We start from the raw sequence: 27,463 nt of genomic DNA on the forward strand, positions 1-27,463 counted from the left end.
AATGTGCTCACATTGGTTGGATTATTATTATTAGGATCATCTTACCCATTCGTGTTGTTTAATTTAATTATTCATGCAAGCTACCTTTCCACAGTTTTGGGTAGAACCATTTGGGCATCACATGCAGTCATCGTTGTAGATTAAAATCCTCCTGAAAGCCTTATTTGCATCAGAAAAATGGACTATTGCTGCAAATCAGACTTTAATGTTGATCCGTTGATGGGACTGACTTCATCTGAGGCAAGAAAGATACATGCACTATTCCTCGCTAATAACAATAATAATAATAATAATAATAATAATAATAATAATAATAATAATAATAATAATAATAAAGTATTATTATCAATATTATTGCTGTTCTTAATAACTGTTAGAAGTATATTTTACATCACTGCAGCCTGCTTAAGATGCACTCGTGTACCTGCAGATGCATTAATTCAGTATCATGTCTCTGATTTATACATTTTACTCAATCAACAGTTTCACAGCATGTCCTCTAGGTGGCGTCAAAGTAGCCAAGAAGTGTAGAAACGTTCATCTGTCACCATGAGAGATGTGTTGGGGCTGCGCACATTTTCCCAGTCAGTTCATTATTTCTACAGCTGAACTTCTGTCATCATTTAGGAAAAGGTTTTCATTCACTGGTGAATTTAGATTATTGCAAGCAAGTTAGTTTTCTTCTTTTGAAAATATTCTTGTTAAACAAACTGCACCAAGAACTAATTTCAATTCATAACTCAACAAATATAGCAAAAACTTTTATGTAAAGCCAAAGTAAAAAAAATATTGTTTCACAAACTTTCTTTTGTTATTTGTGAAAGATGCTTTGCAGAGCTTTTAGAGTTTCTGAATGTGAATCACTGATTAGTTAAAAAAGTACTACTACTACTACCACGCCCGCCGACAGGGGGGGACAAACGGGTCAGTTGTCCCGAGCCAAGGACATGTTACTGGAGCCCACACAGAAAATGTAATTAAGACCTTGAAAAAACCCAGTACATATATCCTATTAAAAAGTTTTATTTAAGATAAGATAACATTAGCTAATCCTTTATTTATCCCACGACGAGGAAATTTATAGGATTAAAGCAACAGGCAGGTGCACACAACACAGACAAAATTACATTGAAAGATATGAGGTGGATTAGGAAAAAAAAACACTATGAACATAACATTATTATTATTATTTAATTGTAATAATAAAATAAAAATCACAAAACCCGAAAGGTCAACAGTTTCATGATACATCAAGCTTAGGGACTGGCTAATATACAGCAGGTCAAAAAAGGCCATATTCTGGCTGCAGTGCTTGCTGTTCTCTTATGAAGAAAAGATCAACTAGTGCACTAAATTCAATAGATGGGTTGAAAATATCCAATATAAAATACAGAGATTTCCAGGACATGAAGTATACAGTTAAGTTTCCTTTTTTTGTTGTGTGTGTGTGTGTGTGTGTGTGTGTGTGTGTGTGTGTGTGTGTGTGTGTGTGTGAGTGTATGTGTGTGTGAGTGTGTGTGTGTGTGTGTGTGTGTGTGAGTGTATGTGTGTGTGAGTGTGTGTGTGTGTGTGTGTGTGTGTGTGTGTGTGTGTGTGTGTGTGTGTGTGTGTGTGTGTGTGTGTGAGTGTATGTGTGTGTGTGTGTGTGTGTGTGTGTGTGTGAGTGTATGTGTGTGTGAGTGTGTGTGTGTGGTGGCGGCAGGTGTAGACTGGGGGCCCAAAAAGACTGCGTTGTCCCGGGCCCTAGCAAAGCTGTCAGCTGGCCTGACTACTACTACAACTACTACTACTACTGTTACTACTAATAATAATAATAATCTTTTTTTTTTTACAATTCTTTTCACATCCCTGCTGCATACTTTAAAAAAGTAATCTATGTACCTTTAGATGCATTAATTGTTCCTTGGCAGAGGGAGCTGTCAACCTGGGTCTACACTTCATTCTGCTCCACCTCAACCACCCAGAGACATACGCCAGGATTCTGTTTGTAGTCTTCAGCTCAACCTTCAACACGATCAACCAGACATCTTCCACCAGATGCCCTCCCAGCTCAGTGCTGACCTCCACCAGTCAGAGGATTACCAGCTTCCTGATCGACCGGCAGCACCAGATGAGGCTGGGGAGCATCTTCTTCCAGCCAAGAACAATCAACACTGGCGCCCCCCAGGAAGGTGTCCTCCTCCTTCTACTCTTCACTCTGTACACAAATTACTGCACATCTGCTGAGCCATCTGTAAAACTCACGAAGTTTGCAGACAACACCACAGTCATTGGGCTGATTTAGGGCGATAATGAGGCTGCATGTAGACAGAAAGTGGTTCTGCTGGTCCACTTGTGCGCTCAGAATCACCTGGAACTAAACCTAATAAAGACTGTGGAGAGGATGGTGGATTTGAGGAGAACCCTCCTCACTCTACCCCCTCTCTATTCTCAACAATACTGTTCTGTGGATCATTTCCGATTCCTTGGAACCACCCTCTCTTGGGACCTGAGCTGGACCTCACACACTGACACGATCCCAACCAAAGCCCAGCAGAGTCTATACTTCCTGCTGCAATTGTACCTACAAATTTGCCGAATAAAGTTGATTCTGATGTTTTTCTGATTTGAACAATGATTTTACATCATCAACAGCTTCACGGCATGTCCTGTAGGTGGCGCTAAAGCACAAATAAGTGTAGAAATGCTCATCCTTCAGCATTAGAGATGCCTTGGAGCTGTGCACAGTTTCCCAGTCTGTTCATTATCCATAGCAGCTACTGTCATCGTCAAGTAAGGTTTCCATTCTTTGGTGAATTTAGGTCACAACAAACAAGTTAGTGTTCTACTTCTAAATATGCCAAATGACATATTTAAATGTATGACTGAATAAAATAATGAGCATTAACATTTTTTTTATATATCGTCAAAAATAAATAGACGTTTTGAAAGTTTTCTTTTTAATAGGCTTTTTACAGCATCGTGGATATTATTTGGAAAAGAAAAAAGCTGCACGTCAGTGACAATTTCTTCTTTCTAATAATGTCAAATTGCTAAATGTAAAACAGCACAGTGTGCATTTTAGATTCAGACAAACGAGCAGTAAAGTTTGAATGTTTACAAGTACGAGTCAAATAGTGGACAGATCTGTCCTGAATATCGCCTCAACAGACATATTATGGTAACACCAAGACACAGCTGTGTTGGTGACTGACGGAGTGACTCGCCATATAATAATCATGACCATATGAGTTTTTTCATGCATTTTCCTAGACACCGAAGGAATGCTGATAAATGTCAATGTTGGATCTGAGCTTGTAAGCAACAGGGCTTTACTGTGCAAAATCTAACCAAAGAAATCCCATCATGTTGTTTCACAAGTCGGTGTCTGCTAGCTCTGTGAGATCAGTTGTGTCTTCCACCTTCACAATGACAACACAAAGCAATGTAAATATTCCATGAAATAGTATTTTGATTTGGTTTAGTAAAATTGAAAATCCTGTCACCTTTCCTATTGTGGACCATCTACAACTTCCGTTTGTAGGAAATCAAATTCCCCAGTAGCAAGAAACTGATAACACCAGTTTCTGAGGAAGCAAGGAGCTGGACCTCCATTTGCAAGGCTGACTGAAAAAACCTCTCCTGCAACTCTATGTGTCATAAAAAATATTAAAGTTGTTGTTTAAATTTGTTTGGGCAGAATGGTTACATTATGTAAATTAACAGCACAGACATTCTGTGCCATTCTCCAGGTCACAGATGGAGTAGACTGGACTCTTTCCCTTCCTCTCAATGCCTTGAACAACTGTTTAAGTTCTTAATTGAAAAAGAAATAAAAGGGACAAACACTGTTAAGAACAGTAACAATGGACAATGTGCAGGACTAGTCAAAGAAAGCATCAGAAACTGCCACAAGTAAGATAAAACTACCAGTTAAAAACAACTTTCTTAACCCACAATTCCTGTCTCCCAATGAAAGTAACACTAAGTCTGTTGACTGGTGAACTCTTTTTTGCCTTTCCCATTGAGGAAAGCCTCTCTGAAGAAGATCATCACAGGTTACACATATGTTGAATAGTTTCTCTGTATCCACTCCACCAGCAAGCCACTGAAGCGCATCAACTTCACAACTGAAACAGTGGAAGTTATTTTTGGAATGTAAATCTGCAACAAAATACACACAAAAAAACAGACATAACAGATACTTATTACTTTGACAATTTAGCAATGAGTTTTGTCCTTTGGCTCCCAGTGTTATACCTAGCATAAAAGTCTGTATATACATAACCAGCAGAAACTTGCATGCTTGGGCAATCTCAGACAGTGGATAGCATGAAAGACATATTGGGCATTCCTTTATGTACTGTAAGCAATATGTAATGTGTAATCAATGAGAGAAATGTTATGCAAATTTCCAATTAAATGTTGAGGATCTTATACGTTGTGAATCAATACAATATTGCTTAACTGACATCACTTGAATGCCATTTTCCCAGTCCCATGAAGTACAGTGTGGCAAACTTTAATTTAATTGATACAATGAGGACATCCCCAATATGTTTATTTTATGTTAAATACTTGGAGATATCCAAAATCTCAAGATTATATTTTGCATGTAGTGACAATGTCGCTACTAACAATTATACTGTTTGTGAGTTGGATGTGTGTGTGCACCTTGCACGTCAAATAATGACCGGAGGGGCCACTGAGAGAACCTAACCAAGCGTCAATATGTGACAAGTAGGGAGTGAGAATTTGTTATCTGATCCCATGGCTTCTCATACTAATACTATGCTAACAATACCCCGCTCTATCTGACATGGGCATGGATGAAGGCCCACCATCTCCAGCTAAACCTCACTAAAGGTGAACTATTTGTCATAGCCAAACTGACCATAACGTACAATGTCGTCATCAAAACTGAATCCCTGTCTCCATCTCTATCTAAAGGAGCCAGAAACCTGGGTGTCACGGTCGGTTACCAGCAGACCTAGATCATGTTGCCTCCATTGGTAAATCGTGTCCTTTTACATTAATAAACATCAGAAAAATCAAGTCATATCTATTCCAACACACCACCCAGCTCCTGGTGTGGTGTATAAAAAATGTATCCCAACAACACAAAAAATAAACTGGAGCTTAATCAATAATCATTAGTCAAATATCAATTTGACAAAAAGTAAACCAACAAACAGCATCCTGCTGTTCATGCTAGTGTCAGGAAGTGACAAAGAGATTTAAATACAGGCAGAAAGGAAAACGGGTTCAGAATGCACAATCTGACACAGAAACCAAGCTGCAGAGAGGACAGAGGGTCTCTCAGTAGGAATGAAATTAGAGACATTTTGACTAGTTAAATTCAATGAAATAAAAGGTTACATCCAGGTTATTGGGACTATAAGATAGCAACAAAAATAAAACAAATGCATAAACAAAAGCCTGTTGTGTAACCAAATCAGGGAAAAATGATACAGATGGAAAGCCAACTTTTAGGGGAGTTTCCTTTTCCACTGTCAGCACATTAGTGCCCTGTATGAGGGATTGCTGCAAAATTAACAAGTCAATGCAATAAATAGTACCATCCTACCTGGTGCGCTAGTCCCAGAAAGGCTAAGCTGATGGAAATCCTTTCATAGCCCAGCTTCATCTCCATCTTCCCCAGTCCAACGCATCACCAGGAGGGAACTGTTAAATAATAGACCTATCTGTGGTCACCCCAGGTTCTTTTATCTGATAATGTGGTGTTTCTATTGTAGACTTCTGTAGTAATAAAAAGACTCTTGAAACCGTAATTATATTTTACCATATTTAATCTAACAGGCAGAGGGATGTTTACAGCTTCAGTACTGGACTCTCACACAAACCCGGTTCATTCCTCACACAGACATTAAGTAGATGTACATCCATTCAGGGGCGTGCCCAGTGTGATATCAGTGTTCTGTTCATCACATCAGTGGAAAAGATCATGCTATAATGCAGACGTGTCCTTGCTGACACATTTTCCCCTAATCAGTCATCCTTTCCAATCTAAGTATGTCAGACTCTGTGCCTCCAGAGTCCGCTTATCTGTAATTTCCATGATAACCAATTTGGCAGTCCAGTTTCTGTAATCTCATAATCTCTAACAGAACCCACCACATGGACATGGCCTCAGCCTACACACAACATCATAAAACAGGTGTTGCACAGGTCCTTCCCTGCAACACGACCAGAGACCCCAGGTCACCTGCAACACATTCAGTCCTCTCTGAACCTATCTGGATGCAGAGGCAGACAGCAAAGAGCACCATGCAACAGCAGCTACGGCCAGCTTCCCTCCATCTTCGTCGTGGTGCGCCTTTGTTAATGTGAAATGTTGCTATGAATGCATGTGTGTTTGTCTGAAGTTAATTTAAATTGGGGCTGTAGTTGGAATATTTGAGACCCCACAGCTTGACGACTGCAGATTCTCAAAACATGGGCAGCGCGAGGGGGTAGCCTGGAGTTGCTATAGCAACACCCAGATTTTGCCTAGCAGCTGCTAAGCATCCCCAAGATTTTTGTTATGGAAACCGAAAATACACCATAGTAATTTAGTAATGGGTTAATTTTAATTTAAAATATAAAGATTGCTCAACACAGTCATTAAAAAACTTAATTAATGAGTGTGTTGAGCAATCCTTATATTTTCTGACCTTAGACAAATGTTGCAATTTCGTGTAAGGGAGGTTAACGTAAATCAGTAAAGCGGTAAACTTGTAGGATAACGGTGAGCTTGAAAATTGAGAAGTTCCTTGTTCGCCCAGTAACTCCTGTCTGTCATGCTAAGCTACCGCAATAAAAAGATTCTGGTACTACCAATGACCCAAAAGTACTCCACACCCCTTTGTGTCTCTATTAGGTACATGATAGAACCAAGCAAAGTGGAACTGGAGCGTTGTATAGAAAAGAGTTTACAATGTTTTTAAAAATGTTTTACCGTTTCCAGAATTTTCCAGAACAAACATTACATTTACAAAAAAAAGAATACAGCAGGACGATCCAATAATCACCAGGTGAACAATCATTTCTAAAGGTTCTTCTTGAGCTCAACATAAACCAGCAACGGCAAGACTGAGCTTTTTCTCTTTCAAATAATTACATTGTCATGGTTTTTAGGTGTTTGGCCCACATGCAGAACACAGCCGGGAGGCAGAGAGCAGTTTAAGGCATTTATTAAATACACAGAAGTGCTAAGGTGGATCAGAGGAGTAACCACGATGTAGAACGCCAGACGGTGACGTGAGTAGGGGCTGGTTAGTTCTGCGGGTGAGATAACGGAGGGTTAGGCAGAGCAAAATGCAAGAGGAAGAGTGCGGGATGAAGGAGTGCTTACCGCCGAGTTCGGAAACTTGTCCGGGGGGAGTGGGGCAGAGAGGTGGACTCAGTGGGTGACTTTCTGAGGTGGTGGCAGATGACAGAGTGGCAGATAGGCGAGGCGGAGGATTAAATGTTCTCATGTAATCACACAACAGTGACAGAAGTTATGTCTTCTTCACTCGTGCATAGAGATCCTCTGGACTGTCAGCAGACACTTTGACCTGAGCGTACACCGACTCCTGCTGTCCTCCATCCTGCACTGAGACGGAGGAAGCTTCAGGTCGCCTCTGGAGGAAAGTCATGTCCCCATAATGAAGTTCTTCCTCTGTTTCACTGGCTGCCATTTGAACTGCATCCTCCTCACATGTTTGACTCTGTGTGGAAATGAAATTGTTCCTGTTTAGCAAAAGTTTTCACAACCTGCAGATGAAAACTTACTGCAGTGCTGAACACAGAAGATGGAAAATTCCTCACCTGGATCTGTTGTGGAGTCGAACGTCTGGACTTAAAGCACCTGGAAGAGATCAGAGATCTGTCAGGAAAAATTCAATGTTGGAGAGGAAATCACAAAGACTGACTGAGGGAATCAATAATGATCTGAAACAGACATGAGAGGGTCAGATGATTAAATACTATGCAACATTTTTCAGTTAATTAATGTGTTCCATACCGTTTTGGATGATTAAATGAATCATTTCAGGTTGAACAAAGGTTTTCTCGGCCGCCCTGGTGGTCTGTGGGGGAAATACCGCACTTGCAATGGCGTACCGCGAGCGAGCTATTTTTAGAAACGTAACGTCAAGATGAAGCCACATCACGTGGTACGCAGTAGAACAAGCTTGCATAGTCCGCCGCTGTTTCGCTGTAAAAGAGACGTGCGTTAGCCTAGGTTTTACTCGGTAAACGACTGCTTTTTCCAAATCTAAGACCATGGTTTTTAAACATTGTTGCTATGGAACGTGCAACAGCGACTCGAGGTACGCTGATCGGCCGCATATGAAGGATGTTTTCTTCAAGACTGCCAAGGAGAAATGTGTGCGCTGGGTACACCGGTGCGGTCGGCCTACACAACAGTTCAACCCGGAAAAAGTTACCAAATTCACCTACATATGTAGCAAGCATTTTGTCGGAGGAAAGGGCACAACCGAAGAACATCCTGACCCAATTCTAGCAACATCAAGTCAAGGTAAGAGTATTTTGGTGGCCGACATGTTAATAAAGTAGCGCCTGCTACCATGATAGCATATAGGCTATCATGGTAGCAGGCGCTAACATGATAGCCTGCTACCAGGATAGCTTACTCAAAAACATTTCAAATGAGACAAACATTAAACATATACCGATCCCTGGACGGTGATTACAAACAAAAAAACGGCCGATGACGCCAGGATCGCCGCGCAGGAAAAAAAAAAAACAAAGCTTACCGTTTGATCAACTCGGCCCGTTTTCCGGTCTTTTTAAGCCCTCGACACTCAAGCCATCGTTTGAGCTGAAGGTTGGTGTGTTCTTCGACAGTGCGACCAGTAATCCGTGCGCCTGGGATATTGTCTTCGGAAAGTTTAATGGCTGCAAAGTCGGTCATATCGCTGTTTCTGCTGGTTGCTACAGGCGTTCTCTACCTGTATGCCCTACCAAAGCGGCAAAAGGGGCGTTGCTCTTGAGTCGGTGACGTCACGTGCGCGGTATGCCATTGCAAGAGCCCTCGGCCCGCACACACAGGCTCACAAGTCTCGTGCAAGACCGCGAGAGTCGGTCTTGCTTTACGGCGAGAACTGTGTTTTTGCCCTGCTATTCACTATATGCACGCGCGAAAGCAACAAAGAACCGCGTGTTAACGTCAAATAAACCTGCAAGCATATCGAGTCTTATTATTATTATTATTATTATTTTTTTTTTTAATTTATTTTATTTTTTTTATTATTTTTTTTTTTTAATGTTGGCGAGATGCTACCGCGGCGGCCGCGGCGAGGCGGCCGCCTCGCCAAGATAGCACTGCGGGAAGCCTGATGTTCATACCTTCACTGTGTTAGTCATTGTTTGTACTGCCGTTTTTTTTACTTTTCGTTGCGTTCGCCTGTCTGCTAAGCTCAAAACAACCGCGCCTGGCTTGACGGAGAAACCAGAACAGCTGAGCATCTTTATGACAGTGCACTTTTACTTTCGCCCTCTGGGGGGAGCCTCGCTGGAAAATCAACCCCGGTTGCATAGTATACCTTTAAATAATTAGGTTTATCATTGTGATTTTTGATACCTACCAGACAGAAAGGACCAGGGAGGTTAACAAAATGACTCCAATTACAATTGAGACCCAGTAGGGAAATCCTTGTGCTAAATAGGAGAATAAAGTTTATCATTGACACAAAAATGTAAAAATCTAAGAGTGAATTTAAAAAGAGTGATTGAATAGACTCTAATTACCTCCACCAAGAAGGATCACTGATGATCTCTGATGACCCAGATCATTTGTAGCCACACAGTAATACTCTCCTCCCTCTGTAGCATTGAAGCTGTAAACCTGCCCCACAGATACATTAATGGCTCCATGTTTGCTGTTCCTGAACCAGGTGAAGCTGGCAGGAGGCTTGGCTCTGCTGGAGCAGCTCAGCTCCACCCAGCTACCTGCTGACACCAAACCTGATGGACTGATGGATGCTGAGGTGTTTCTAGGAGCATCTGAGGAAAATGGGACACACATTAACTTTACTGATCAGAAACAGCTGAACCATGACGTGCTGACAGGATCACTTACACGAAACACTGAGAGTCACTTCTGTCTCTGCTGTCTTGTTTCCTCCATTCACAGGATATGTGGCAGAACATCTGATGTTGTATCCATCATGTGTGTCTGACAGAGTGATGGTCTCCTGGATTTTAGTTGTAAAGGTTCCCTCTGTGTTTTTCTCTGTTTGTCTGTGAGAGTCTTGTTGGAGATTCCAGGTGAGTTCAGGAGGTGAGTGTGGACAGGGAGTCAAAGCTGAGCAGCTGATAGTGACAGACTGATGCTCCTTCAGATCAGCAGGGATGTTAATGCTGGGACTCCAAGGAGAATCTGGGAGTTTCACATTATACAGACAGTTTACAAATTTTAACATGTGTAAAGTATTTACAATAAAGGCTCAATGGTTGTCCATTTGGTTAAAATATAATGATTTTTTTCCAAACATGAGAAATATGCAACAGTCTTTATAGTTGTTCTGTGATTTGTTTTTTTACGCCATTAACATAAAATAAAGAACATCTGAAAAAAAGTTTCAGAAAGGGATTTTATTGCCAATATTGGGATAATCCTGGAATAAATGTCTCATTTTTAAGAATCCGTGTTGATTTCACAATACCAAAATCATGTATCATTTTTAAATTATAGACATCATGTTTTGTTGTAGATAAAAAGCACTAAGTGCTAAGAGACTACATTTGTGAATTACTGTAATGTTTGAAAATATGAGCCAACATTTAGTTTACATTTAAAAAAATCAGAAAAACAAATCAAGCCCAAACCTAAAGTTCTTCCATGGCAAGTCAGTTTAGTCTAAATGTTTTCATATCTGTGGTACTTTTAGTAATCTTTTCATTTTGCCAAAAGGCTTTTTCTGACTCAAAGTAGTATTACAGATTTAGCGTGGTTTAACCAGAGTCCTGACTTTAATCTAACAGAGAATCTGTGGAGGGAGATAAAACTTTCTTACCTCTTACTTTTATCTGAACAGGCTCACAAACAGCTGTTGCCATAAACGGCCAGTTCTGAATTCGGAGGAAGTATTTGTCTGTATGACTTGTGTTTAAGTCAGGAAACAGAGTGGTGCAGTTTTCCTCTGTCAGGTTTCCGATCATTTTCAGTGAGTAGGTGTTAACTGAGCCACTGCTGTTAAAAATGACATGGCTTGGGTTGGCATTAAAATTTGTGGTGCCTCTCAACCAAACTCCATAAATACTTCTGGTCTTGTCATATCTGGAATCCGATGAATTAAAGCTGCATGGCAGTAGCAAACAAGATCCACTCAGTGCTTCAATCTGCCCAGGTGTGTCAGCAAAGAGGACTGAACTGGGACAATCAGCCAAAGCACCTGTAAAAACAGACCAATGAACATAATGTGCAGCAAAATCAGCTGCAGCATGTTACACATGGAGTCTTTGAACAAGATCAGGATCTAATGTTTCAGACTAGAAATTATTCATGGGACGTCTCTGAATGAAAGGAAGTGAACAAACAGCTCACCTGGAAGAAAGAAGACACTCAGTAACATGTTGACTGCCAACACGCTCTCACACAGAGCTGCCATCAGATTCAGGCGGTCCTTCTTCATCTCAGACTGGAAACCAAACATTTAGGTGATTTATTAAAGTAGATCTGAAATTAGAGGTTTAGCTCATAGCAAAGCAGCTTTAAATGCACTCTACACATTTCACCCATAAGCTTAACTCACAGAGCAAGAATTGGTAAGTTTAAGAAGAGAAAACTAGGAATAAGTCCAAGGTTGCTCTTCAAACGTTTTCCTCTTCAAATCTGGAGAAACCTCAAAAATATCTTAATGAATATTTGTTAATAACAGAAAGCCAAAACACTTGAATATATAATGGATCTTTTAGACAAAATGTATAGATGAATAAGCATGTTGAAATATTTTCTTAAATACGCAGAATGAACAATTTAAACTTACCAGGATTTCTGCAGCTGAAACAAAAACACTTTAGTCTTAAAACCAGTTGATGTGTTAAGATGAGTTGATCAGCAGCAGAATAAACAGCCACCTTCTCTGTGAACAGACGTGTTCATTAAAGAAGTGTTGATCATATCTGCTCTATGAAAGAGGAAGTCAGCTTTTTTTCAGATTTTAACATCATATTGTCATCATATGGGGTATGGTAACACACAGCTCAGAGCTATTTACCGAATATAATTATAACTGGTTATTTGTTATTTCTCAGTTAAATTTATCCATGTTAGTTAATAAGCTTCATCAATAAGGAGGCAAATACCAAACAAAATATTTAAAATAGAGACAGTTATTGTACCATATGAGGACAGGTTTTATTTAAAAAAAAAAGTCCTTGTTAGCTTCCTGCAGAACTGGTGAAGCCACTTCTTCTTTTTATTTAGACTTCTCTGGTTTTTTCAGCAGTATGTACAGCCATCAGATCACAAAACTGAATTGGGTAAAACGGCTTTTTAACTCTCTGCTGCTGCTTCCTGGAATGAAAAGTAAAGTGATCTAAAACTGTCATTTCATATAACTTTGAGGGAATCTAAGTCCATTTTAAAGACCAGAGACATTAACTCACTTGGTTTTCTTAACTGTTCAATTGTTTAATACCTTGTGATAACTCCAGGTTATTGTTTTTCTCTTGAAATGTGAAGTTGTAGTAGTTGTAGTTTTTGAAGGCATCGTTCAAATCAACAGAGCAGAAAGCAACCAATGTAAGTCTTTATTTTCTGATCCCAAACAGCTTGACAAGCTGCAATGTACCAAGACAGTTGTAGACTGTTAAGTCACAAAGGGACCGTACAACAGCATATTTCACAACTTTGTGGTATTGCTCTGAACAGAGAGTTGTATGGTGGGGCACACACAATAACATCAGTTGAATGCAATAAAATGGAACAAAAACACAAAATAACACATTGCTACCCAAGTAGTGCACTATTGAAAACATAGTTTAAAGAATTGTTTTTATTCACTATTTGTTGTGATATGCTTTTTTCACACTTCCTATTTTTTCACTTGACTATACTTAGTCACTCATGTTTGTAAGTGAGTGCAACACAGTGGCAATCTTATCAATAACAGGGACGCCGTCATCATTGGTGAGGAAGTCCACAGGCAATTTGTTTTGCAGCATTGCGTACTTATTCCACACCAAACCTGTAACTCTCTCAACATGTATGCTTAGATGGGCTGTTTTTCATGTTGTCTCTGCATCAACTGCAGACATCTGGACTTTTCCATTTGTGAATGAAGCTATGTTAACCTGGGCTCATGCCAACAGTCTGAGCAACATTATAACATCTGTCCTCTAACAAAAGATCTCCAGGCAGCAACTTTACTAACATGCCACAATTTTCTGCTGTGTGTTTGTCAGTAGCTCCTCCACCCTGTGCTTATGAAAGATATGAAACTTAGCCTGGTGGCGTAATACTGATCAGACGTTGTATTGCAATGATTTCTGGTCCAGGCTCATTGTGACGGACCAGCAAGGCTCTGGCTGTGTTGTACTTGTCCTTTGTATTTGTGTGGGACCGGTCCTTTACCCTTTCATATCTGCAGTAAGAAGAAGGAATAGTGCATGGCGTTAATATCGATAGAGAAGCAGGAATACTTCAGTTATTAAAGCACAAAAACAATAAATGGATGAGACAGCATTACACCATCATGACTGATAGCAGCATTTATTTTTGGCCATTCCATTTATTGTAATACAAACTAATTTATTCATTTAGTTTTAATAATTAATATCACAAGACAAAAACATTTTATCGTACATTCTTCATCAAATTACAACTACTGCATAATCTGATTGCAAATACATAATCCAATTGACAACACCTACGTTTTCAAATTAATTTCACGGAGTCTCCTTTTGCGGTCAGTTTCTGAAGGCGTTGCTTTGAGTTTCAGCCTCAAGGTAGAAGCCCAGTCTGGGTTGGTTTTGTTTTTAAACATCTGAAATTGTCCTTACCAGTAATAAAGTGATCAGATCAAAGTCGTGCCATATGGCTTGTGTTTCCTCTGGAGCTGCTGCGCATGTTTTATAGGGGCATATTTGCAGTGGCTGCAGCTAGACCCTTTTTGAGAAGCGGGCAAGAATTGGGATTTGACATCATGTGGAAACTATCTATAATAATAAATGTTATCCGAGAACGGGGGTCGGTTTCAAGATGGCGACCAGAGCGGAGGGTTCTTAAGGAGCTCCGAGACTATAAACTGTGCCATTCTTTTATCCTTTATTGTAATTAATTATAGTTTTTTGAATTTGTATATTAGACTTGTAACTTGCACAGTATTAATGTTTGTCTTGATGTGTTTGATTATAGTATTATTTCAGTGTGATCCATGTTGGGGGGGGGCTACCTTATTTATTAATCTGATGGAGGTAGGGATAAAATAATGTTTATATAGTTTAAGTTTTTAAAGAGGCACTCTATACCGTTTGCCAGAAAGTAGCGATTCATGTTGTGAAGAGAGGATGTGAGCGGGATGAGACGGTACTCTGTGTGAGCCTGAGAATGGACTCCTCATAAATCGACTGCAGGGAGGAATAATTAGTCCCCCCTATCATCCTCATTGCAGTCTTGACCAGATAATTAAGATTTTAACAGCACAGAGAGATAACCAGACCAGAAGCATATCATAACTACTGATGTTAAAGCCACTATTCTGTAGTCATTATTATTGGATGGACATGGTTCTTAGGTATTGGGATAATTGAGCTGTTCCAAAGGACAGTGACAGTGTGCTGATCAATAGATTGTTGAATAATAGAACCCCACACCGTAAAAAGCTCTTCAGCGCAAGTTTTTATATGTGCCATGACATCATTGTATAAACCATTTCATGCAGTTGATATTGCTGCACAAACACATTTTTCAAACAATTACAAACAAAAAATAGTGTCAGTTTTGTTGTTTTGCCAGACCAAACGTCCCTCTGTTTGCAATTGGTTGCAATAATGATATGCAGCCCTACCTAGCTGACTTCACTGATTGGTTACCAGTCAGAGCCCCCCCCCCCCCCCCCCCTCCCCCCCACACACACACATACACAAACACACACACCACTTTCCCCCTCCATCTGCACCTCCCGCCTCGGTGCAACACTAAGTTACACATCCATTATTATGGTTTTACAGCTAATAGACGTGTTTGGGTTGCAGGATGTTGGACAGGCGAGGCCAAGCTGGCCAAAGGCTTTAACCTGATGCCGCGATTTAACACAGTGGGGCTGAAATAAATAGCCACATAGACCGCGGCATGATGGGGAGCTTACTGCAGCACAGGAATATGCAGCTGGGAGCTCTTCACCGCAGTGACTGCAGCGAAGAGCTCGCTCCCCATGGCAGCCACAAGAAAATCATGCAGCTGGCAGCGGTTTAGCTTAAGTTAGTCAACCGGATTTTTCACCTTTCTTACATTTGACAACATTTAGAAATGAAATAAACTTACGGGTAGGGATGGGTACCGAATTTGGTCCTTTTATAGATACTAACCAAATCCTTTCGGTACTACAAGGTACCGATTTACGTAAAATCAAATGGTACCATGTTTCGGTACTTAAACGCATCACTGTGACATTGAGGGAGTGGCAGAGTGGGAAATTTTCCATGCTGAAAAAGAACACAGCATTGCATGCGCAAGAGTGTAATGATGTCAGGAGCCACTGGTGGTCCAACAAAGCAAGCATGTCTGATAGAAAAGCGGTCAAAAGTATGGCTCCACCTTCCGAAATGCGACAGATTACACTTGCTGCAATAGTTGCGAAGCAAAGTGCAAGAAGAGCGCTGGGAATACTTCCAATCTGAGGAAGCACATGGTCACAGATGCCAATTTAGCAAATTTCTTGCTATATTTAGCGATTTTTCAGACCCATCCAGAGACCTTTACTCAAAAAAGTGGCAGGCGAAATATTCAGCAAGTGTTTTCTGTGTTATTGGTGACTTTCAGTGAAAGTAACTGTAAGCGCCGTTATGTGAAGTTTGTACATCAACAACTGATTTATGTTATGTATTAATGTGTTATGCTTTTGCTCTGTATTAAGCAGTTGAGAACTAGTACATTTGTTTGTATTATTGCAGATTTGGAAACATTCTGTAAAGAAAATGTTGTTATATGCATTTTGGCTATAGATGGAGCTTTTGTTTTGTATTACCCGTGAAGAAGAAATTGTACCATATGGAGGAAGGAAAAATAAATGATGGCAGACGGGGCAACAGCGTAGTTTTACCGTGCTGCGACGGAAAAGGTTGTTACACACGTAAAAAACAGCCTCTGTGTCAGTCATTTAAATGACGAAGTTAAATGAGAAATTAACAAGAAACAACAAAACTAAAGTTTAACCTCTACAGTAACAATCGTTCTTCAGTTATTGTCTTGGCATTATCTGCCTGTTCTTCAGTGATGGAAATAACAGCGTTGAAATAAACTTTTAAATTACTTTTTTCAGTAACGAGTAATCTAACTAATTACTTTGACTGTCACTATAACGCCGTTATCATTGCCGACACCCTGTTACTGCATGTTACTCAAGTCGCAAAATTAACTTTTTTTTTCACTTCATGATAGGACTTGTGCGCATGTTGTCATGAGAGAAGGGAGGATGAGATAACTTCTCAGTAGTGGTGGGTCCGGCAACACCGATGCGTCAGCGCATGAGTCGAGCTCGTAGAGCAAAACCTGTGTCGATGCGCGTATGCGCTACGTGACCGATACAGGAACTGTTTCGAACTGACTGACGCTCCAAACTGTTTCTGTTCCCTCTGAACTGCGCGCGTGTGCATTTGTGCACAGCATCTGGATTCAGCGCGCACAGCAAAGCTATGCTGCGCAGTAAATAAAATCCAAGCTGAACTGTAAACAAAATAATAATAAACCAAGTTTTTTCTAACCATTTTGCAACTCTGGTGTGATGGTGTACCACAGTCTTGCTCTGTGAACGCCAGGTGCTGATCGGAGCGGACCACTGATGGATGGGTTGGGCAGACGCCTTTATGGTTGGGCAGGTTGCGCTGTGCGTCTTTGTTCTGAGCGTCGTTTCAGAAAAAACGGCTGATCTACCCTTAGTAGAAAGCTGCTACTCTGAGTAGTTCTTCCTCCCTTTGTCATACTCAGCATGTCCGATTTCAGAACAGATGATATCAGTCAGGTAACTAAACACAGCGCCCGACCGACCTTTGAACGTGAGCATGAAAAAAAGCCCGATCACTGGAACGCAAGTGAACGTGATTCACCATAGCAATGACAGGGAATAGGCTTGGAAGTGCGCATGTACTGCGAGTAGAATTAGAAATCTTTAAATAAGCCATATGGACAATATTAAACCATAAGAAACAATGCCGTTGCTGCTGAAAACCGCAAAAGAGAATTGTTGAAAAAGTCAATGCATGTGCGATATGAAAGTTATGTGATGGAGAATTAAAGCTGTTTTCACCACACTTCACTGTTCAACACAAAAGGGGGAGTATACAGAGGTTGGACAATGAAACTGAAACACCTGGTTTTAGACCACAATGATTTATTAGTATGGTGTAGGGCCTCCTTTTGCGGCCAATACAGCGTCAATTCCTCTTGGGAATGACATATACAAGTCCTGCACAGTGGTCAGAGGGATTTTAAGCCATTCTTCTTGCAGGATAGTGGCCAGGTCACGACGTGATGCTGGTGGAGGAAAATGTTTCCTGACTCGCTCCTCCAAAACACCCCAAAGTGGCTCAATAATATTTAGATCTGGTGACTGTGCAGGCCTTAGGAGATGTTCAGCTTCACTTTCATGTTCATCAAACCAATCTTTCACCAGTCTTGCTGTGTGTATTGGTGCATTGTCATCCTGATACACGGCACCTCCTTCAGGATACAATGTTTGAACCATTGGATGCATATGGTCCTCCAGAATGGTTCGGTAGTCCTTGGCAGTGACGCGCCCATCTAGCACAACTATGGGGCCAAGGGAATGCCATGATATGGCAGCCCAAACTATCACTGATCCACCCCCATGCTTCACTCCGGGCATGCAACAGTCTGGGTGGTACGCTTCTTTGGGGCTTCTCCACACCGTAACTCTCCCGGATGTGGGGAAAACAGTAAAGGTGGACTCATCAGAAAACAATACGTGTTTCAAATTGTCCACAGCCCAATATTTGCGCTCCTTGCACCATTGAAACCGACTTTTGGCATTGGCACGAGTGACCAAAGGTTTGGCTATAGCAGCCCGGCCGTGGATATTGACCGTGTGGAGCTCCCGGCGGACAGTTTTGGTGGAAACAGGAGAGTTGAGGTGCACATTTAATTCTACTGTGATTTGGGGAGCCGTGGTTTTATGTTTTTTGGATACAATCCGGGTTAGCACCCGAACATCCCTTTCAGACAGCTTCCTCTTGCGTCCACAGTTAATCCTGTTGGATGTGGTTCGTCCTTCTTGGTGGTATGCTGACATTACCCTGGATACCGTGGCTCTTGATACATCACAAAGACCTGCTGTCTTAGTCACAGCTTGGGAGAAGTAACTAGTAACTATAACTAATTACTTTTTCAAAGTAACGTGCCCAACACTGCTGTTCTTGGCCTCCCCTCGTTCTTTTATCTGATAATGTGGTGTTTGCATTGAAGACTTCTGTAGTAATAAAAAAGACTCTTCAAACCGTAACTATATGTTGCCATATTTAATCTAAAAGGCAGAGGAATGTTTACAGACAGAACTATGTTCTTATAACAACGCAATGCAACTGGTCCCTGAGAACCTCGTTCTCATTCAGGGCATTCCCGGTATGATATCATTGGTGGAGAAGATCTGTAATGCAGACGTCCTTGCTGACACATATCACCCATAACATCATTCTGTCCAGTCTGAGTATGTTAGACACTTTGCCTTTAGAGTCAATTAATCTGTAATTTCCATGGCAACCAATTTTGCAGTCCAGTCTCTGTAATCTCGTACAATTGTCTTGGGAGAGCAGTGAGTGCCGCTATGAGCTCCTTCCTACTTCTCCAAGCTATGTCTCACAGACATCTGCTGATGATGCCTCATTCTGAAACCTGCATGCATTCAGAGCAAAGATGCAGAGAGCCTCTGTTCCCTCATTGCAAACATAACCCGCCCTGATTTAAAAGCGGGATAAAATATTTAATATAGCCTTTAGTTCCTCACTGAAACTGTTGTACTTAGACAATTCCCTGAATTATATTCACACACAGCTTCAACCCTGTGTTCACCTCGTTCACTCTGTGCTTGTGAAGAGTGTTGTTTTGGTAAAAACGAGTTATGTTCTGTGTATTCAGGCAATGTATTAAAATTCAAAAATAATTTCATTTGTAGATCCAATCAATTTTATATACAGTGAAATAAATTTGTTAAATTGAAAATTTTTTATATTTTATCAATAAATTAACATTTATTTACGTAGGCCCTGAAGTGCAAACAGCATCAACAAATCTCAGACCACAACTACAAATGAAAAAATTTGTAGTTGAGGTTAGAGATTTGCACCTGTTCAGCATAATTTAAGATGCACTCATGTACCTGCATATGTAATAATTGTTCATCATGCATTTCTGATTTATACAATGATTTTACGTTAGGGCTGGATGATATTTCAATTACGATATATATCAATCCATCCACCCATCCATCCATTTTCTTACTCACTTATCCCTCATGGGGTCGCAAGGGGTGCTGATACCTATCTCCAGGATTATATATATATATATATATATATATATATATATATATATATATATATATATATATATATATATATATATATATATATATATATATATATATATACATATATCAATAGATGTATATTAATGATAGGAGAAATGGGTCATTAAAAAGTAAATTAGAATAAAAGTTTTCATTCCTTTTGCATTCTAGCCTATCATGTAGGTTAATACCACATCCTCCCAACCAATCACAAACGCAGACCTAGGAACAAAGCTCCGCCCCCTTCAAAGAGTTCAGAGAGCACATGTTCTTTTTTCCATTTTAAAAACTTGTAGTTTTGGTAAAACGTTGGTTGAATAAAGGGTTGAGTTTGAATTCAGTGTTTGTGAGCTCTGTTTCTAAAAATAGATCGCTAAGCAACAGCATAAAATGGCCACGGCTGCACTTTAAATATAGGTTTTGAATTTGTTGATAATTATCTATATTGATCAATATGATTTCGGTTTTATCAATATGTTTGTTTTTCTATTTTGTCCAGCCCTATTTTACATCAACAACCGTTTCACTGCATGTACTCTAGGTGGCGCCAAAGCAACTAGGATATGGAGTTAGTTTCCTGCTAAAACATTGTACACAAAAAAATGTGTTGCACACAAATAAAACAGCAGGGGGCGCACTCGAAAAAAAACTGAAATGTGCTGGTTTGGCTCCTCCCTTTACTGTGCTGTGTCAAATAAATAGTACCAGAGTGGATACCCAGATAAATGCATTGTTAACAGATTATAATGTGGTTTTTATGTTGATTTTAAATTACTGTCTATTGTTCTTATTGGTGTAAGCCTAAATTGGTGTTTGGATTTGATAATTTAACACTTCTATTTGTCCAGTCAGCCAAACTTTGGTTGGATACTTAGCAGACTGAATGTATGAATGGTTATGGGCAAAATGGATTCTTAAGGAATTTAAAATAATTGCAACGAGTGGATATTGATTATATGAAAATTGGTAGGGAAATTCATTAAAAATTATGTAAGTTTTCTAACACAAATATGAATGTTACAAGTAAAGTATATAACAGCAGATTTCTTCAAAGTAAAAATGAGGTCATATGTGCCAAATTGCAAATATTTGTTGTGCACTTAATAAAAATGGTTTGGCCATGGCAAAAACCACAGCTGGAAATGGCCACATGGGAAGCTGTTTACTTGAAAAGTTTGTTGGTTTCATCTTAGTAGTGATTTACTTAACCATAACACATATCTGTTTTGCAGCATCCTCTGATGAGGTGAAGGCCATCAAAGTTCTGGGTTAGATGGAAGGCTCCTACACAAATTCTCACCGTGGAAATTAGCCATGGTAGTCTACCCAGATCAACATGCTTTGAGACACTCAGGCTTCAATAACACTAACCAAGACTTTGGACAATTCAAGATTTGATGGAATCGACACAGGATTTGGGCTTGTTTAAAGATAATCTTAATATGTAACCGTTTTAGTTCCCAGTATTAACTACTTTGATCAGTAACTGTTGCAGCATGTCCTTCATAGCTCTTAGTGGAGCCGTTTAGGCTGAACACAAAGGTTAAAAAAAGGCCAGGTTTGACATTGTTCTAAATTTCCTTACAGTCTTGCATGCAGAAAAGCAATCCTTGTGGAAAAGGTGTATTCACTTTGATTAATATTGGTAAAAATTGGAAATGAATACTTTATCAAAGCAATGTTTATTATACAATGTGGAAAATAAAGGACTGTTTAATTGTCCCACAATGTTTGCATCCTCAATTTTAGTAACAGCCCCATGTGCCCCTTTTTTTCAATAACCTCAGCATTTTTAAAAGGTTTATACAGTACCTTACATATATACTATCACAATCCCAGCAGCTCTACATTTTTATTCAGTGAATACACTAACTTAGTTACATTTTCCTGGCTGGATTTTACTACCTGAAAACCTTTTGCAATAATGGTAACCACAATAAGATTAAACTTGTAAAGTGTTGGACATACTGGACAGTAGCAACATATATATCTAAGCCATGTGATTCAGAATGTCCCAGTGCATCCATGGCTGCCTTCAGTGCTACCAGTTGTTCGAGGCAGAGACTGAAACATTTCCGACAAGAAGAGGAGAGAGACAGGAGAAAAGGAAACGAGTTTCAGAAACAGGAGCAATACCTGATAGGACAGAGTCACAATGTGACTGAAGCAAAGTCAACATTAAAATAGGCCAAGGCTGATAAACAGGAAAAGTGACTCTCTGTAAGCTTTGTTTCAGTAAACATTGTTTAAAATGTGAAAAACGTGATTTAAGGCATCATGTTGACCTGATGAAGACTGGAGCTCTGAACATTCAGGAGCTTTACCCTGAGGAACACCAGAGGAACACGGACCACAGCTGGAGAAACTTGGAGCTGGTGTTAAATTTGGTTTCATGTAGCAATAAATATATAAATGATGTTGCCCTTTTCTACATCAAAAACTATTTTTAATTTCATGACTCCAAGTTCTTCTTTTAGGAAAAAAACTTACAACAAATTTAATGTTATCTAGGTCAACAAAATCCAATGTTTTATATATAATTTAACTTTTATACAGGTCAACAAAATCCTTTAAAATCTTGTCTTGAATATTAAACATCAGGTAGAATTACCCTAAATTAAAAGTAGCACTGAAGAAAACATTCTAGTTGTACTAAACAACATTTCCTTTGTCTTACTTAGAGGAATCCTCCTTTGCATGATCCACCAAAGTATTGTGTTTCACTTTATAACACATGTACAGTCAAAGGTGACAGTAAAGACATCAGAAATCCCTTCCATGACACGATGGTTGGGCCTGTGATGGACCGGTGAGCTGTCCAGGCTGGACTCCTCTTCTGGCCTGGAGACAGACACCAGTTCCTGCTGTGACCTTGAACTTGCAATGGTTGGATGGATGGAAAGAAGAAATCCTCTGACAAGGTCACGATCATGATGCCTGAAGCTCCAACACTTTGTTGCCATCATCTGCTCCTTCTGCGTTCTGTGGAAAAGGAGACAAAAAAGGATTGTGTTGTTGCTGCACTAAAGGGATTTTACTGCAGATAAGACAGTTTTGGGTAGAAATAAGGTTTAAAAAAACATTAAAAAAGAATATAGTGAAAAAGTTTCTCATTTAGTCTGACTGGATTTCTTCTGAATCGATCCTTTAAAGATGTAAAAGTATCTTTCAAACAGCAGCTAAATCAGCTGCTTTGCTGCTGATTTCATCACGTCAATCTTTCCTCTAATCTGCTGTAAACGTGGAAAACATGAAGCATCTTTCAAACTCTATAAACACAACTGGAGCCTCTAACTGAAGCTTTGTCTCCATCCATTCAGAGGCTGAGATGTTGATGCTGCTCCTGCTCTGACTGATGGACAAAGTGCAGATGTTTCTGAATGACCCAGATGTTTCAGTGGACGGTCTATTTTCAGCAGCAGCAGGTTGAGGTTGTCTTCAGGTCAAATATCAAGTGTCACTACCACAACTTAATCTAGCTGCTGGAAGCAATTGTAGGTGTACATGCATGTTCCTTGCCAGTTTTCTCTTGCTGGCTGCGCATGCGCACTTCTAGTGTTTGTGTATCCAATGAGCTTCAGTGTTAGCCGTTGATTGTAGCTCCGCTGCTCTCACCGTATACTTTGAAAATGGCTGAGAGTCACAAGAAGCAAACCGTGTTCATGTTTATGAGAAGAAGAGGAAGGCCTCAGTAAAAAGAAATAAGACCAGAGTGGATTTGGGATTTTTTTTTTTCATCGTTCTCCCCCGAGGAGCGGAAGAGCAGGTAAGACGGTCTTGTGCATGCACAGTGAAAAATCGCCGACTTTACCTTTAATAGATATTTATAGAACTCTGGTGATTTCTGTCTGATTTTTTGCCACTGTCACACCCAAATGTCCCCACTGTGGGACAATAAAGATATTTCTATTCTATTCTAATGATAGAAAACTTTATTTTTTTACCATCACTGTATCTTAAATGCAAATAAAACTAAAATAAGCAAAAACAAATAATTTCCCAAGAGTCTGTGATTTCGACTGGCGACCTGTCCAGGGTGTACCCCGCCTCTTGCCCATTGAATCCTGGAGAAAGGCACCAGCACCCCTCGTCACCCCATGAGGGAATCAGAAAATGGATGGATGGATGGAGTCTGTGATTTCTGTTATCTAAATTCATAATTATTTTTCTTACCTTTACTTGTATGTTGTAGAACCTAAACCAGCTAAAAGAAAAAGAAACAGAATATTAACAAAACCCAACAGGTAACAGAAAGCAGCAGGTTTACATCTGAAAGTATCAACTCATAGAAAAGCTCATCTCACCACTCAAAGAGGCAGACTGCACTGCAGAGCATTATTATTCCCAGGATCTTCAGAGTAACATAAACACTGAGTCCTGCTAAAGGATGTAAATAAATGATTGAAAAATAAAGAATTTTCCATAAAACTATGAAATATTTAACATGAAACACTAAGAATCCAGCTGAGTCTAACTGCTCCATGTCTGAAATGTTTTCAAAGTTTGTTAACAAAAGAGCAGCATTAAAATAATTAATATCTCTGATCTAGAAATGTAGAGGATACATTAAAAAACAAGTGAAGAAATTACCCTCAATACTAAGAAGTATTCCTGATGATGTCTGATAACCCAGATCATTTGTAGCCACACAGTAATACTCTCCTCCCTCAGTAGCATTGAAGCTGTAAACCTGCCCCACAGATACATTAATGGCTCCCTCTGTGCTGTTCCTGAACCAGGTGAAGCTGGCAGGAGGCTTGGCTCTGCTGGAGCAGCTCAGCTCCACCCAGCTACCTGCTGACACCAAACCTGATGGACTGATGGATGCTGAGGTGTCTCTAGGAGCATCTGAGGAAAATGGGACACACATTAACTTTACTGATCAGAAACAGCTGAACCATGACGTGCTGACAGGATCACTTACATGAAACACTGAGAGTCACTTCTGTCTCTGCTGTCTTGTTTCCTCCATTCACAGGATATGTGGCAGAACAGCTGATGTTGTATCCATCATGTGTGTCTGACAGAGTGATGGTCTCCTGGATTTTAGTTGTAAAGGTTCCCTCTGTGTTTTTCTCTGTTTGTCTGTGAGAGTCTTGTTGGAGATTCCAGGTGAGTTCAGGAGGTGAGTGTGGACAGGGAGTCAAAGCTGAGCAGCTGATAGTGACAGACTGATGCTCCTTCAGATCAGCAGGGATGTTAATGCTGGGACTCCAAGGAGAATCTGGGAGTTTCACATTATACAGACAGTTTACAAAGTTAAACATGTGCAAAATATTTACAATAAAGGCTCAATTGTTGTCCATTTGGTTAAAATATAATGATTTTTTTCCAAACATGAGAAATATGCAAACAGTCTTTGTAGTTGTTCTGTAATGTGGTTTTTAGGCCATGAAGATAAAAAAGAACATCTGAAAAAAAGTTTCAGAAAGGGATTTTATTGCCAATATTGGGATAATCCTGGAATAGATCTCATTTTTAAGAATCCGTGTTGATTTCACAATACCAAAATCATGTATCATTTTTAAATCATAGACATCATGTTTTGCTGTAGATAAAAAGCAATAAGTGCTAAGATGCTACATTTGTGAATTACTATAATGTTTGAAAATATGAGCCAACTTTTAGTTTACATTTAAAAAATCAGAAAAACAAATCAAGCCCAAACCTAAAGTTCTTCCATGGCAAGTCAGTTTAGTCTAAATGTTTTCATATCTGTGGTACTTTTAGTAATCTTTTCATTTTGCCAAAAGGCTTTTTCTGACTCAAAGTAGTATTACAGATTTAGCGTGGTTTAGCCAGAGTCCTGACTTTAATCTAACAGAGAATCTGTGGAGGGAGCTAAAACTTTCTTACCTCTTACTTTTATCTGAACAGGCTCACAAACAGCTGTTACCCTAAACGGCCAGTTCTGAATTCGGAGGAAGTATTTGTCTGTATGACTTGTTTTTAAGTCAGGAAACAGAGTGGTGCAGTTTTCTTCTGTCAGGTTTCCGATCATTTTCAGTGAGTAGGTGTTAACTGAGCCACTGCTGTTAAAAATGACAGGATTTGGGTTGGCATAATATAAATGATTTCCTCTCAACCAAACTCCATAAATACTTCTGGTCTTGTTATATCTGGAATCCGTTGAATTAAAGCTGCATGGCAGTAGCAAACAAGATCCACTCAGTGCTTCAATCTGCCCAGGTGTGTCAGCAAAGAGGACTGGATTGGGACAATCAGCCAAGTCACCTGTAAAAACAGACCAATGAACATAATTTGCAGCAAAATCAGCTGCAGCATGTTACACATGGAGTGTTTGAATAATATCAGGAATTAATGTTTCAGACCATAAATGATTTATGGGACGTCTCTGAATGAAAGGAAGTGAACAAACAGCTCACCTGGAAGAAAGAAGACACTCAGTAACATGTTGACTGCCAACACGCTCTCACACAGAGCTGCCATCAGATTCAGGCGGTCCTTCTTCATCTCAGACTGGAAACCAAACATTTAGGTGATTTATTAAAGTAGGTCTGAAATTAGAGGTTTAGCTCATAGCAAAGCAGCTTTAAATGCACTCTACAGATTTTACCAATAAGCTTAACACACAGAGCAAGAATTGGTAAGTTTAGGAAGGAAAAACTAGGAATAACTCCAAGGTTGCTCATCAAAGGTTTTCCTCTTCAAATCTGGAGAAACCTCAAAAATGTCTTCATGAATATTTGTTAATAACAGAAAGCCAAAACACTTGAATATATAATGGATCTTTTAGACAAAATGTATAAATGAATAAACATGCTGAAATATTTGATTAAATAACCAGAATGAACAATTTAAACTTACCAGGATTTCTGCAGCTGAAACCGAAACACTTTAGTCTTAAAACCAGTTGATGTGTTAAGATGAGTTGATCAGCAGCAGAATAAACAGACACCTTCTCTGTGAACAGACGTGTTCATTAAAGGAGTGTTGATCATATCTGTTCTATGAAAGAGGAAGTCTGCTTTTTTTCAGATTTTAACATCATGTTGTCATCATATGGGGTATGGTAACACACAGCTCAGAGCCATTTACTGAATATAATTATAACTGGTCATTTGTTATTTCTCAGTTAAATTTATGCATGATAGTTAATAAGCTTCATCAATAAGGAGGCAAATACCAAACAAAATATTGAAAATAGAGACAGTTATATACCATATAAGGACAGGTTTTATTTAAAAAAAATGCCCTTGTTAGCTTCCTGCAGAACTGGTTAAGCCACTTCTTCTTTTTTTTTAGACTTCTCTGGTTTTTTCAGCAGTATGTACAGCCATCAGATCACAAAACTGAATTGGGTAAAACGGCTTTTTAACTCTCCGCTCCTGCTTCCTGGAATGAAAAGTAAAATGATCTAAAACTGTCATTTCATATAACTTTGAGGGAATCTAAGTCAATTTTAAAGGCCAGAGACATTAACTCACTTGGTTTTCTTAACTGTTCAATTGTTTAATACCTTGTGATAACTCCAGGTTATTGTTTTTCTCTTGAAATGTGAAGTTGTAGTAGTTGTAGTTTTTGAAGGCATCGTTCAAATCAACAGAGCAGAAAGCAACCAATGTAAGTCTTTATTTTCTGATCCCAAACAGCTTGACAAGCTGCAATGTACCAAGACATAGACCAAGTTGTAGACTGTTACGTCACAAAGGGACCGTACAACAGCATATTTCACAACTTTGTGGTATTGCTCTAAACAGAGAGTTGTATGGTGG

General features: G+C 39.6%; 2 protein-coding genes across 3 annotated transcripts; both read right to left on the bottom strand.

Annotated features, from left to right (window-relative positions):
• Positions 1-7,156: 7,156 nt before the first annotated feature.
• Positions 7,157-26,290, bottom strand: LOC105918315 (B-cell receptor CD22-like). Of its 2 annotated transcripts, XM_036125545.1 has the most exons (8): positions 26,114-26,290; positions 25,584-25,961; positions 24,652-24,951; positions 9,736-9,990; positions 9,573-9,645; positions 7,792-7,831; positions 7,334-7,691; positions 7,157-7,260 (listed from the first exon to the last, which is right to left on the bottom strand). In XM_036125545.1, exons 1-7 carry the CDS (start codon positions 26,220-26,222, stop codon positions 7,482-7,484), a joined length of 1,365 nt encoding a protein of 454 aa, XP_035981438.1. In that variant the 5' UTR covers positions 26,223-26,290; the 3' UTR covers positions 7,157-7,260; positions 7,334-7,481. The 2 variants fall into 2 exon arrangements, with proteins under 2 accessions (XP_035981438.1, XP_035981439.1); XM_036125546.1 differs by lacking the exons at positions 7,157-7,260; positions 9,573-9,645 and having other exon boundaries at positions 7,511-7,691.
• On the bottom strand, positions 10,059-11,650 carry LOC118556922 (myelin-associated glycoprotein-like). The gene is made up of 3 exons (XM_036125550.1): positions 11,534-11,650; positions 11,004-11,381; positions 10,059-10,366 (listed from the first exon to the last, which is right to left on the bottom strand). The coding sequence occupies exons 1-3, from the start codon at positions 11,640-11,642 to the stop codon at positions 10,059-10,061; spliced, it is 795 nt and encodes a 264-aa protein (XP_035981443.1). The 5' UTR covers positions 11,643-11,650.
• Positions 26,291-27,463: the final 1,173 nt, after the last annotated feature.

Source organism: Fundulus heteroclitus, chromosome 21 (assembly GCF_011125445.2).
Source record: "Fundulus heteroclitus isolate FHET01 chromosome 21, MU-UCD_Fhet_4.1, whole genome shotgun sequence".
Lineage (NCBI taxonomy): Eukaryota > Metazoa > Chordata > Actinopteri > Cyprinodontiformes > Fundulidae > Fundulus > Fundulus heteroclitus.